Raw genomic sequence first — 11,117 nt, forward strand, 5'->3', positions numbered from 1 at the left:
CCTCGGCCGGCTGCAGCTGGTGCACCATGAACCCGGCACGGGCACATACCCCTCCTGCCCCACCGCTGCACCACACATGCCATCATCCCCTGGCCTTTAAGAAAAGGTCGTAACCTCAGCCAGCTCTAAACTTAGACGCCTGCCCCTCAAGCAGCACCGGGAATAGCAGTGGTATAAGGAGAGTTGGGTTACATTTGAGCTGTGTGTCCCCTATCAGCCCCACACCCCGATACCCGTGTGGCTCCCCCTACTCTCTCCTCCCTTCTGATCCTCAAAGCCCTGCTGGAGTCCTGCCAGAGGGAGCAGCCGGAGGTACAGGCCTGCTCCTACCACCCTCTGCCAGCCCAGACCTGCATCCTCAACATTCCCACATCATCCTCTGGGACCCAGTCCCCAAGGACAGAGGCTTGGCCTAATGTGGGTTTGTCCCGTTGCAGCTGGGTTGTGTGAGCCCCTGCACCATGCCGAGGGATGGCTCACCGAGGGAGCCCAGCATGGGGGAGCTGCGAGCTGGGCAGCGGCGGCAGCCATGCATGAAGCATTCCTTTCTCATAGGCAGCCGGCGAAGGCGGGCCGAGGCAGCGGATGGACCAGCAGGATTTCCGCCGTCACGTCCCGCGAGTAGCAGCAGTGCCGCAGTGCCTCATTAAGATGGTGCTCACGCTGTGGCGCGTAGCCTGCTGGGGAAGCAGCCAGCCCGGTGGCCCCATGCAGAGCATGCCTGGCTAAACCCACTCAGGGGACAGAAACATGAGGGCGCTGGGACCGTATGTCCCCAGCCTGGGGAGTGAGAGCTCCTAGCCAGCACCTGCTGGCTCCCAGCGCTGCGGGGAATGGCAGATGCTTGGGGTGCTCGGAGTGTCCCCAGCATCTCTGCAGCCCCTTTGCCCATGCTAGGGAAGGAAGAGGGGTCTCTCCTTTGTTACAGGTGAAAGCAGTGCATGTCCTTCCCGGGGCGCCAGCGGGCCTCGAGCATGCAGCCCCCCACCGCCTCCCCAAACAGGGGTCTGGCCACCCTTCCCTGCCTTGGGGACACCTCCTCGCCGCAGGGCGAGGACCCGGCCTCCTCCGGCACCGGGGCATCTCTGGCCACAGCCATCACCGCCGCCACCGCGACTCAGGGCTGGCTCGGAGAAAAGGCGCATCCGCGGGGGCATAGCGGACCCCCACTCCCGGCGCGCGGCCTTTGTTGAGGGGGGGGAAGCAGTGAGGAGGGGGGAGGGGATAGAGTCGAGGCGGGGGGGGGGAACCAAAGCAGCCGCACCCGCAGCGCGGGCGCACGTAGCCCGGCCCGGCCCCCGCGCTGCCATTCGACGCCGGCCCGCCGGGGCGGGACCCGGCCCTCCCCCTCCGCGGCTATAAATGACGGCGGAGAGGCGCTGCGCCACCTTCTCACTGCGCGCCGGGGCGGCTAGAGGCAGCAGGTAACGGGCGGGGGCAGTGGGGCGGGGGAAGGAGGAGGAGGTGGTGGTGGTGGTGGTGGTGGTGGTGGTGGTGGTGGTGGTGGTGGTGAGGCGCAGGGGAAGAAGGAGGGGAGCATCTCCACACACACCCCCTCTTCCCCCCCCGTCCCCCGCTTCCCAGCTCCGGAGGCCGGCGCGGCGGGGGAGGGCCGGGCGGAGGTGGGGGTGGGCGGCAGCCCTCGGGCGGTGCGGCGGCGTTGGCGGGCACAAAGGCGGAGCGGAGCGGGGGGGATGGTTGGGGGGGCGCAGGGGGCGCGGTGAGGTGTTGGAGGGGTGGTAAGGTGGGGCCGGGGGGGAATCGCCTCGGGGGGATGGCGGGGGCGGGATCACGCGGCGGGGATGGTTCGGAGCGCGTGCATCCCCTGCTCGGGCCCGGCGGCGGGGAGACGCTAGTGGCGCCCGGGGCGCGCGCGCGGTCAGGCGAGGCGCGGAGGACGGTTACTCGCGAGCCCTTCCCCGCCCCCCCCCGCCCCCTCCTCGGCTCCAGGCGCATCACCGGTGGTTTCTGCCCGCAGGAACATCCCTAAGAGACGAAGATGGTGAAAGTCGGAGTCAACGGGTGAGTGCAGGGGCTGGGCCGAGGCACCGGGAGGTGCCCGGCGGGGCGGAGGGATGAGAGAAGGCGGGGGAGGGAGGGAAAGGGGGGGGCAAGGTCGCCTCAAGGGCGCGGGGGCAGACTGGGGGCAGCAGTGTACCCCGTGGGTTCCGCTTCACCGTTGCCCCCCATGCCGGGGCAGAGGGGCTCGGGCAAGGCGAGCTGCTGAGTCACTTCCCCAGGCAGATTCGGGGTGAGTCACCCCGGAAGCACCGCCACTGCCTGCCTCGTGTGGCCCCCTACATCCCCCTAGGGGTCCCCGCACCCTGCCAGCAGGGTGCAGCCCCCCACTGGAAGGTCTCCCGGTGGATCGTGTGTCGGCATTGGCGGCCCCGGGGACGTGACCTTCTCCTGTGAGGCCGAGGAGTAACCGGATCACCCCGGCCCTCAGTAAATTTAGCGCTTGACCTTTCCGGTGTGGGGGTCGCTCTTAATCTTTAACTGAGGCACCTCGGCCTTTGGCCGTGGCTGCTGGGCTCCCACCAGGGAGGGAGGGAGCAGCGGGTGCTCCTGTGGGCCGTGCCCAACACAGTGGTTTCCCTGGTGCTGCTCCTCACACATGTGTCTCTCTTCTCTCCAGATTTGGCCGCATCGGCCGCCTGGTCACCAGGGCTGCCATCCTCTCTGGCAAAGTCCAGGTGGTGGCCATCAACGATCCCTTCATCGATCTGAACTACATGGTAAGCAGCCTTGCAGTGCCCCCTTGGGGTGTCTCCGAGTAGGCCTGCTTTGGCTCCCTTCTAGTACCTTCCCAGGAAAACTGACTGTGGGGTAGAGGCATGGGGATGAGTTCAGCAGAGACAGGTAGTGAGCAGCTGTTGGCCAAGGACCCCGAGGAGGTGGGGAGTCAAAGCTATGTCCTAGGTAGAACAAGGGTTGCAGAGACAGCAGATGAGGTACCTGATCTTCCTCTCTCTTGCCTTACTTAGGTTTACATGTTCAAGTATGACTCTACTCATGGTCACTTCCGGGGCACCGTCAAGGCTGAGAATGGGAAACTTGTGATTAACGGGAATGCTATCACCATCTTCCAGGAGTAAGTATCTCTTTCCCTCTCACCACTCTGGAGCATGAAAGCAAATGTCTCACAGAGCAGCTCTTACAGTTTTGTCCTTCCTCAGGCGTGACCCCAGCAACATCAAGTGGGCAGATGCTGGTGCTGAATACGTCGTGGAGTCCACTGGTGTCTTCACCACTATGGAGAAGGCCGGGGTGAGTGTGTTAGTAGCACACAGGAGAAAAGGGGTACTTCTTGCTCTCACCTGCCTGTGGGGTATACCAACTGTGTACAGGATTCAATGAGAGAGGGAGAAGCAGATGTCTGAAGAAGTTGGCTACTGGAGGGTTTCTGGGTTATCTCATAGCCTTCTCTTTTTTTTGCAGGCTCACCTGAAGGGTGGTGCAAAGCGTGTTATCATCTCTGCCCCCTCAGCTGATGCTCCCATGTTTGTGATGGGTGTCAACCATGACAAGTATGACAAGTCTCTGAAAATTGTCAGGTAAGGAGAGAGGAAGATTCTTTCTGACCCAGAGCTCTCACCAACTCTGTGGGGTCTCATCTCACCTTTGCAGGTACGTTGCCTCTGGCTGACATGCTTTCTCTCTTCCCCAGCAATGCCTCTTGTACTACTAACTGCCTGGCACCCTTGGCCAAGGTCATCCATGACAACTTTGGCATTGTGGAGGGTCTGATGGTAAGTGCGGAGCCTGGTGCTGAGGAGAGTGCCTTATCTGTAGGTCCTCTCATGTGAGAAGGAAAGCATCTGTACTCCCTGTGTCCCCTGGGATCGGGAGGAACATGGGATGCTTTTCTTCTGGAGGATACTGGCTGTGTTTCTCACTCCTTGGCTCTCATTTCAGACCACTGTCCATGCCATCACAGCCACACAGAAGACAGTGGATGGGCCCTCCGGGAAGCTGTGGAGGGATGGCAGAGGTGCTGCCCAGAACATTATCCCAGCGTCTACTGGGGCTGCTAAGGCTGTGGGAAAAGTCATTCCTGAGCTCAATGGGTGAGTGTCAGGAGGAGGCTGCTGCTGCCTGGCCAGATCTGACCTGTTCCTAGCAGAATGAAGGGCTGGCTGGGGTGCTGATGAATGTTTCTCACAGGAAACTCACTGGAATGGCTTTCCGTGTACCAACCCCCAATGTCTCTGTTGTGGACCTGACCTGCCGTCTGGAAAAACCAGTAAGTGTTGTGGACAAGGCCCTCTCAACCTCCAGGTCTGCCCTTGATCCCTCTAAAGTCTTTTTTTTTTTTTTGTGTGTGAGTTGGGATCTGACCACTTTGTCTCTTCTCAGGCCAAGTATGATGACATTAAGAGGGTAGTGAAGGCTGCTGCTGATGGGCCCATGAAGGGCATCCTGGCATACACAGAGGACCAGGTAAGTAACTCCTGGTCACTTGGCCGGTACTTATTGGCACTTGCCTCTTTTTCTGACATCTGCAGCCTTGCTGGGGTCCTGTGCGGTTTGGGCTGTGGGTAACTTGACAGTTTCGTCTCCGTTGCAGGTTGTCTCCTGTGACTTCAATGGTGACAGCCATTCCTCCACCTTTGATGCGGGTGCTGGCATTGCACTGAATGACCACTTTGTGAAGCTGGTTTCCTGGTAAGCACGGCCGTGGGGGGTGACAGGGTAGCTTCCAACGTGAGATATACTCGTAAGGAGCGAAATTGCTTAATCAAAAGGAGTATATCCTTCCCTTGATGGAGAGTGGATGGGATGGTTACTGCTTTCTTTACTGAAAATAGGTGGGAAGCCCCCTGGTTCTGTTGTGTGGAATGGGGCAGAGGAGCCAGGAACAAGGGAGGAAGGGATGCAAGAAACGTGTTGGCTCTGATAGCACATGTGTATCTCTCCCCCCAGGTATGATAACGAGTTTGGATACAGCAACCGTGTTGTGGACTTGATGGTCCACATGGCATCCAAGGAGTGAGCCGAGCACACAGCCCCCCTGCTGCCTAGGGAAGCAGGACTCTCTGTCGTTGGAGCCCTTGCCCTTCACCACCGCTTAGCTCTGCATCCTGCAGTGAGAGGCCAGTTCTGTTCCCTTGTCTCCCCCACTCCTCCAACTTCTCCCCGAGCCTGGGGGAGGTGGAGAGGCTGATAGAAACTGATCTGTTTGTGTACCACCTTACATCAAATAAAAGTGATCACCATCTGAAATGCCTGGTCTGTGTCTCAGTGGGAAATGGGAGGAAGGGGATGCTGTAATGAGGCAAATGGAGGTGCCTGGCCCCAAGCTGCTGCGCCAGCTCTTGAGGCTGTGAACCGTGGGGAAATGCCTTAAGAAGAGGTGTTTGGACAGCTCTGTTGGGGCATGGGCATGGTGCTGTGCCCTAGGCTCCCTGCCTTGCAGGGAACAGCACATGCCTGTCTGCAGCATGCATGCTGCTGGTGCCACATGTGTGGCACGACTCCTGCCAGTCAGCCAGAGTGCGGTGTGTGGGACTGCTGCTTTAATCCCCCTTCTAGCTCTGGGCTTGCCTGTCTGATGGTTGTATGCAAAAGGAAGTGCTGAGCAGATTACTTTTTTTTTGCATTTGGTTTGGCAAAAGGGATGTTAAGAAACAGGAGTTCTTTCTTCTCCTTCCCTTTGCCCTGCCTTAGTAGTAACTTTCCAAGGAGGATTTCTCACTTGCTTTTGCCTTTTGGAATGAATTGACTTGCCCCAGAGGAAATGGCTGCTTGGGGACGTGTCAGAGGCTGGTGTTGCCATGGTGGTAGCTAGTCTTAATTCAGGCTTAATTCAATGCAGAAGGAGGGGCAGTTGCAGTTAAGCTCCTGAGCAGCAAATCTCTGCAAGGTGAGTGGCAGGCCTCTGTCAGGGACTGCACAGCTTTCCCTGACCTATGGGCACTAGGGCAGATAATAAGCAATACATTGCACAAAATCTCGTGGCCCTCCATTTTTAGCAGCTCAGTTTACTGCCTCAGGGGTGATGTGTCCTCTGTCTGGCAGGCAGGGTTGGTTGGAGCTGTTGGACCCCAAGTGCTTTAGACCCTGATCTGGAGTGAGGATTTAAAGCTCTAGGATCAAGGTATGTTGGACATAGTTTTCTGGAGCTGCTTATCTCTAGCCATTGGGGCACGTTAGAATTAAACATTTACTGGCCTAGAGAGCAATGACTCAAAAGTTGCTATGCAAAGGGAAAAAAAGGTTAAATAACCTGCTTCTGGACAGGAGCTGTAACTCTGAGCAGCTTGTTAACCCTGGGAGATAGCACCAATACCTGGCTTACCCTACAAATGGCCCCATGGGAGCTTTAGGTAACTCTGGAGTAAAATGGGAGCTGTCTGATGCTCGGGTTAGCTGGAGGCAGCCATCCTGTGGAGCTGGTTTTCTGCTAGGGAGAGCTCTAGCCTGCAGACCCTGTCAGGCTTACAAATGACTCAGGTTGGTTCCATCCTGCTTTCAGTTGCTGCGCTTGGGTGCTTTGAATGGCTGTCCTGTGCTCTGTTTCCTGTGTATTTGCATGTGTGCCAGCCTTGTTTGATAATCTGGATAATACTGAAACACCTGGGGGGGGGGGGTGCCTGCTTTTCCATGTAAAGCACATATTTTGAACTGGGTTTAAAGTAAGAACACTTCAATGAGTCACCTTTTTCCTCTGAAAAAAACCTTGTTTCCTGAGCAAGGTAAGGCTGCAAGTTCACCTAGAGTGAAGAACTCTTGCAACTTAACAAGAAAGAACCCTATCCAACCTGAGATCAAATTGCTGTGGGAGTGAGCAAATTCATACAACCTGGGGGGTGGGGTGGAGGGGAGAGTATGTGCTCTCTCAGACCAACAATTGCTGGGAATGCCTCAGATAAAGGATCACGGTGTTTTAAAATACCTTTTCAACCGGTTTACAGTCTTGCCCTGAAATTCTCAGAAAAGCAATACGGTGAGGCAAGCCACAAATCACAGAATTTAAAACATGCTGGTTCTTATATGCAAAAGGGGAGAGCAAGTTGCAAACAAGTTGTGCAACCTTTGGGCTGCCTGGAGGGTTTAGTTTCATCTCATATGAGAACCCAAAAAAGCACAGGATTTAGAAATCCTCATTTTGCATCCAAATCCTGTGCCTGCAGATGGCACCACAGCAAGGCCCCTCTGGACAGATGGCAAAGCTAGCTCAGTGGTCAGCCTGTCCACTTTTTTTCACAGTATCTTTTTATTTTCTCCCAGTTTGAAAAAAAATGACATACATGACTGTGGATGGCATGGTGATAAGGATGGGAGACCTGTGGCAGCTGCTTTTCTCTCTCTGGAGAAGAGTTTTCTCCTGAATAGAGGAGTTGTAGGTGTTTGTTCTTAAAACATTTCTGAGGAGAAACTGATAGGCAGGCACTCAGACAGACATAACGAGGCTCTTATTCAGCAAAGGAGTTAAGTGATGTTGTTGCCCTGCTGGGACAAACCATTTCTGAGAGCAGCTGCAATAAACTAGACTCCATCCTGGTTTACGGATGCCTTGCAAGGGAAAGGTATAGAAAGACATCAGTCCTGGATAAAGGCTTGACTGGCCAGGCACCAGGGCTCTCTGTGCTGGTACATGAGATACAGGTTCTCTCCTTTGCAGGGCTGTGCTGACACAAAGCTCTCTGGCTGGCCCAAGGGACATCTTCTGTGATGGGCAGCCAACCATTTCTATGAGTGGTAAGCACCTTTTGTTTTCAAGACGAGAGAAAAGTTCAAGTTACGTTGTGGTGTGGTAATTAGCAGAGATGTTACAGGAAAATTCTCTTTTCTGGTAACTTTGAATGTTTAGAGAAATTATGTTATACCTCATAGGCATTTGCACACAGTACCACACATGCATTACTCCCCCAAGAAATGGCTAGTTATCCTCAGACCACCTTCTTCTCAAGATGTCAGCATGAAACTTCAGCATTGAGGAAGAAGCAATGTACAGAAAATAATCTTGAGCAGAAAGAGAAACCGAGCCTGTGTGAAAAATCACACCAAAATGTAACACAAGGGTGACTGCATAAGGACAACAAAAAGTGTCTCGGACATTTAAAACACACTTGGTCCACTTCTGAAGTAAACGAGTCTTTGAGCAAAGCAAGGAAGAGGAGATGCAGGTCTCTGATAGGAAAGACTATGACAGAAAGCATACACTGGACAGTCTTACAAGACAAACACCTGAAATGATAACGTTCCAGCCTGCTTTGTAGCAGGTGCCACTCCCAAAACACAGCTTCACGACTTAGGGTATGCAAACACCTCTGTGGGCACCTGCAGTGAGCACATATAAAGGGTATTTCATCAAAAACAAGCTACCTACCTTGTGGCAATCACACCATATACACATTGCAAGACCAGACAACTTGTTACTCAGCCTTCTGAGTTGAATGTAATTTCTTACTTAGAGGACAGATAACTTACCTCCATATATTATCTTACTATGAAAGTGTCATCTTCTTGAGGGAGCTATTTGCAATTATATGTTCCTAGAAGGATCAGTAGGACATAAGATTTGAAAGGGAAGCTGTCAAAAAGCTGAAGCTGTAGTCAAATGAAAATAGAAGAAAAACTTGTAAATACTAACACATTAAAGAAGAAGTTTGAAAAAAAAGGAAGACTGGTTTTTATTTTAGGAGTCTATGTGACAAATAGAAAAGGTAATATGAAAAACCTTTTTCAGATCCCTCTTGGAGACAAGGCAGCTACTGAAAAGCCCCAAGATGGTGTGGGAGTGATTAGGGAAGTTAAGGCCACGGCAGAAATGTAAAATGGATGTTTTGCCATCAAAGAAGCTTTGGGATATTCCCAGACAAGAGATTTTTTTTTCAGCAGCAATAAAGACACTGTTGCAAACCAAAGGGTCAGGATTTGGGAACGTACCAGTGACGTGAAGGTCAGTAAAACCTCAGCACCAGGCTCAGATGGTCTCCAGTGTGAAATGAACAGGTAAACGCTGTAATTCACCGCTCACATCAGCAACTGGATTCAGGTAAAAATACCCAAAACCAACAGACCGCCAATTCCTTCCAAGGAATTTGAACTGTCTTGGGAAAGGGAAGACGACTCTCTCCGGGCTGAAAATTAGTGGCAAGGATAGTGGTGACTGAGAGAGAAGGTACAAGAGGCCAGCATTTGAGGGCTCTGGGGTTGTTCGTGACTGAGAGAGAAGGAACAAGAGGCCAGCATTTGAGGGCTCTGGGGTTGTTCAACACCTTCAGAATGATTTGGAGGATGGTGTGACCAGTTTTGTTGATTATGCATGATAACACTGAATCAGCCAGTAGAAGAGTCCAGAAGGATCTTGTGAACGTTATGCTGAGTGAACTTCAGAGTTGGTAAACGAAAAGTAATATAGGTAAGTGGAGGGGACATTGCAGGTCTAAAAGCGCTCGTGTAACATTGTCCATCTCTTCTCCCAAACATGCAAGCAACTTTTGTCGGCCTTGCATTGTCTCCTAGGACTGAAAGAAAATAGGTGGTTTGTAATCTCTGTAATGTCCAGTTTCTTAGTTACCAAATTAGGTACTGGTTTAGGTGCTGGACCCTGAGCAGATGTTGATATCTCCCTGTGAATGCACATGGCTCCCAGCTTCCCCATCCTTTTTTATAAGGAGCAATTAACTAAACTTTTCACTCTCAAAAGGTTTTTCTGCAGACAACAATCATAAGTCTTTGCTCCATCTACTCCAACTCGTGATGCACAGCAGGACAAAGCACATCCATGATGTCACATGGGGGATAAAAGATGTGTAAAGATTCCATCGGCTTCAGCATTTGGCTAACTCACATGAGGTTGCTTGTGAGCCCTGCTCCCTAAGTCTTCCCAGCCCTCCTTGTTGTCCCGTGGGTGGTTACTCACTAGTATTTCTTGCTCTTAGATGTATCCATGCACAGACTGAATATGTATGGCACGAGAATCTGTATTTTGACTATTTAAAAATATATTTTATTATCTCTTGACACCGTTGACTGAGATATTTACTCCTTTTGTGACTCTGTATCATTTCTATGTATCAAAAAAAGGTATCTGTTTCGTCTGTCAGTTCCTTGTTCCCTCCATAAATCTGTGCAGATTTTTTTTCCACTCCTTGATGATTTCTACCCTCCTCCCCTCCCTGCTGGTTCCTCATTGGTTTTCCTATGTGGCCTGTCAGACTAATCACTGATGTCACTTGTTCACCCAGTCTTCTTTTAAAATGTCTTCCCTGATGCATTTAAAAAGTGACATCAGCAAACTATGGATTTCAGCAGCTGACGCTTTTTTCATAACCCCCTGAGGTTAGAGAGTGCTTTGAAAAAAGGCTGTTTGCAGGAAGGCAGCGAGAGGGCTGGTGCTTTTTTACGTTTATTCCAGCATCACTTGCTCCATCTCCTTGAGCAGCCTCAGGCTTTGTGCGGTGACTCCTTCGCCCTACAACACCCTGTGCACCTCCCTGCATTAGTGTGCTCTAGGTCACCTGTGCCTGGAAATGTACAAAGTGTTTATTCTGAGAAGATCCTGTCAAGGATCCTCCTTAAGTGCCAATGGCCTGGAAAGTGCTTCATCATTCCCCTGACCACATTCCGCTCTTTCCACATACAGAACATATCTGGTGAGTACTTCTCTTTTTTTTTCCCCCCTCATTTTGGTTTGGTTGTTTTTTTCCAACTTCAGACAAGAAAAAAGGCTTGATTTTAGGATTGATTTTTCTTTAAATATAACTAGAACTATTTGTTACTGTCCAAATCTAGCTCTTTTTTTGTTTTTTGAGGTGGTATGAGCAGATGAAGACCTTTTTCATACAGCTTAATTTTTGTCCCTCTATTCCTTTTCCCCCCACCCCCAGTTGCTGCACTTGTTACAAGGTTTATTTTTACTATTACATACTTATTTTATTGTTAAGGTCAGGCTTTATTTTTTATTATTATTATTATTTATTCTTGATGTTGTCATGAGACCTGATCTAGGTGAACCTGCTTCTGCAGGGGGGTTGGACTAGACTGATCTCCAAAGGTCCCTTCCAACTCCTACCATTCTAGGATTCTATGATTCTGTGACTCTTAAGTACTAATTGTCACATGGCCACTGATTCAAGGAAGTAGCTTACTGAAAGCTGTCTTCT

The 11,117-nt window shown here is 51.9% G+C and overlaps 1 protein-coding gene across 1 annotated transcript; it reads left to right on the forward strand.

Moving 5' to 3' along the window:
* The first annotated feature begins 1,367 nt into the window (after nt 1–1,367).
* Nucleotides 1,368–5,226, forward strand: GAPDH (glyceraldehyde-3-phosphate dehydrogenase). The gene is made up of 12 exons (XM_061988762.1): nt 1,368–1,424; nt 1,979–2,022; nt 2,639–2,738; nt 2,988–3,094; nt 3,180–3,270; nt 3,442–3,557; nt 3,671–3,752; nt 3,919–4,070; nt 4,168–4,246; nt 4,360–4,443; nt 4,571–4,668; nt 4,927–5,226. The coding sequence occupies exons 2-12, from the start codon at nt 2,000–2,002 to the stop codon at nt 4,994–4,996; spliced, it is 1,002 nt and encodes a 333-aa protein (XP_061844746.1). The 5' UTR covers nt 1,368–1,424; nt 1,979–1,999; the 3' UTR covers nt 4,997–5,226.
* The last annotated feature ends 5,891 nt before the right edge of the window (nt 5,227–11,117 follow it).

The sequence above is a fragment of the Colius striatus genome, chromosome 1 (genome assembly GCF_028858725.1).
Source record: "Colius striatus isolate bColStr4 chromosome 1, bColStr4.1.hap1, whole genome shotgun sequence".
NCBI classification, from domain to species: Eukaryota; Metazoa; Chordata; class Aves; order Coliiformes; family Coliidae; genus Colius; species Colius striatus.

Coding starts and splice junctions, on each gene's coding strand:
- GAPDH (XM_061988762.1), top strand. CDS start 2,000: ATGGTGAAAGTCGGAGTCAACGG. Junction 2,739..2,987: donor TCATCGATCTGAACTACATG/GTAAGCAGCCTT, acceptor TGCCTTACTTAG/GTTTACATGTTCAAGTATGA. Junction 3,271..3,441: donor CCACTATGGAGAAGGCCGGG/GTGAGTGTGTTA, acceptor TTTTTTTTGCAG/GCTCACCTGAAGGGTGGTGC.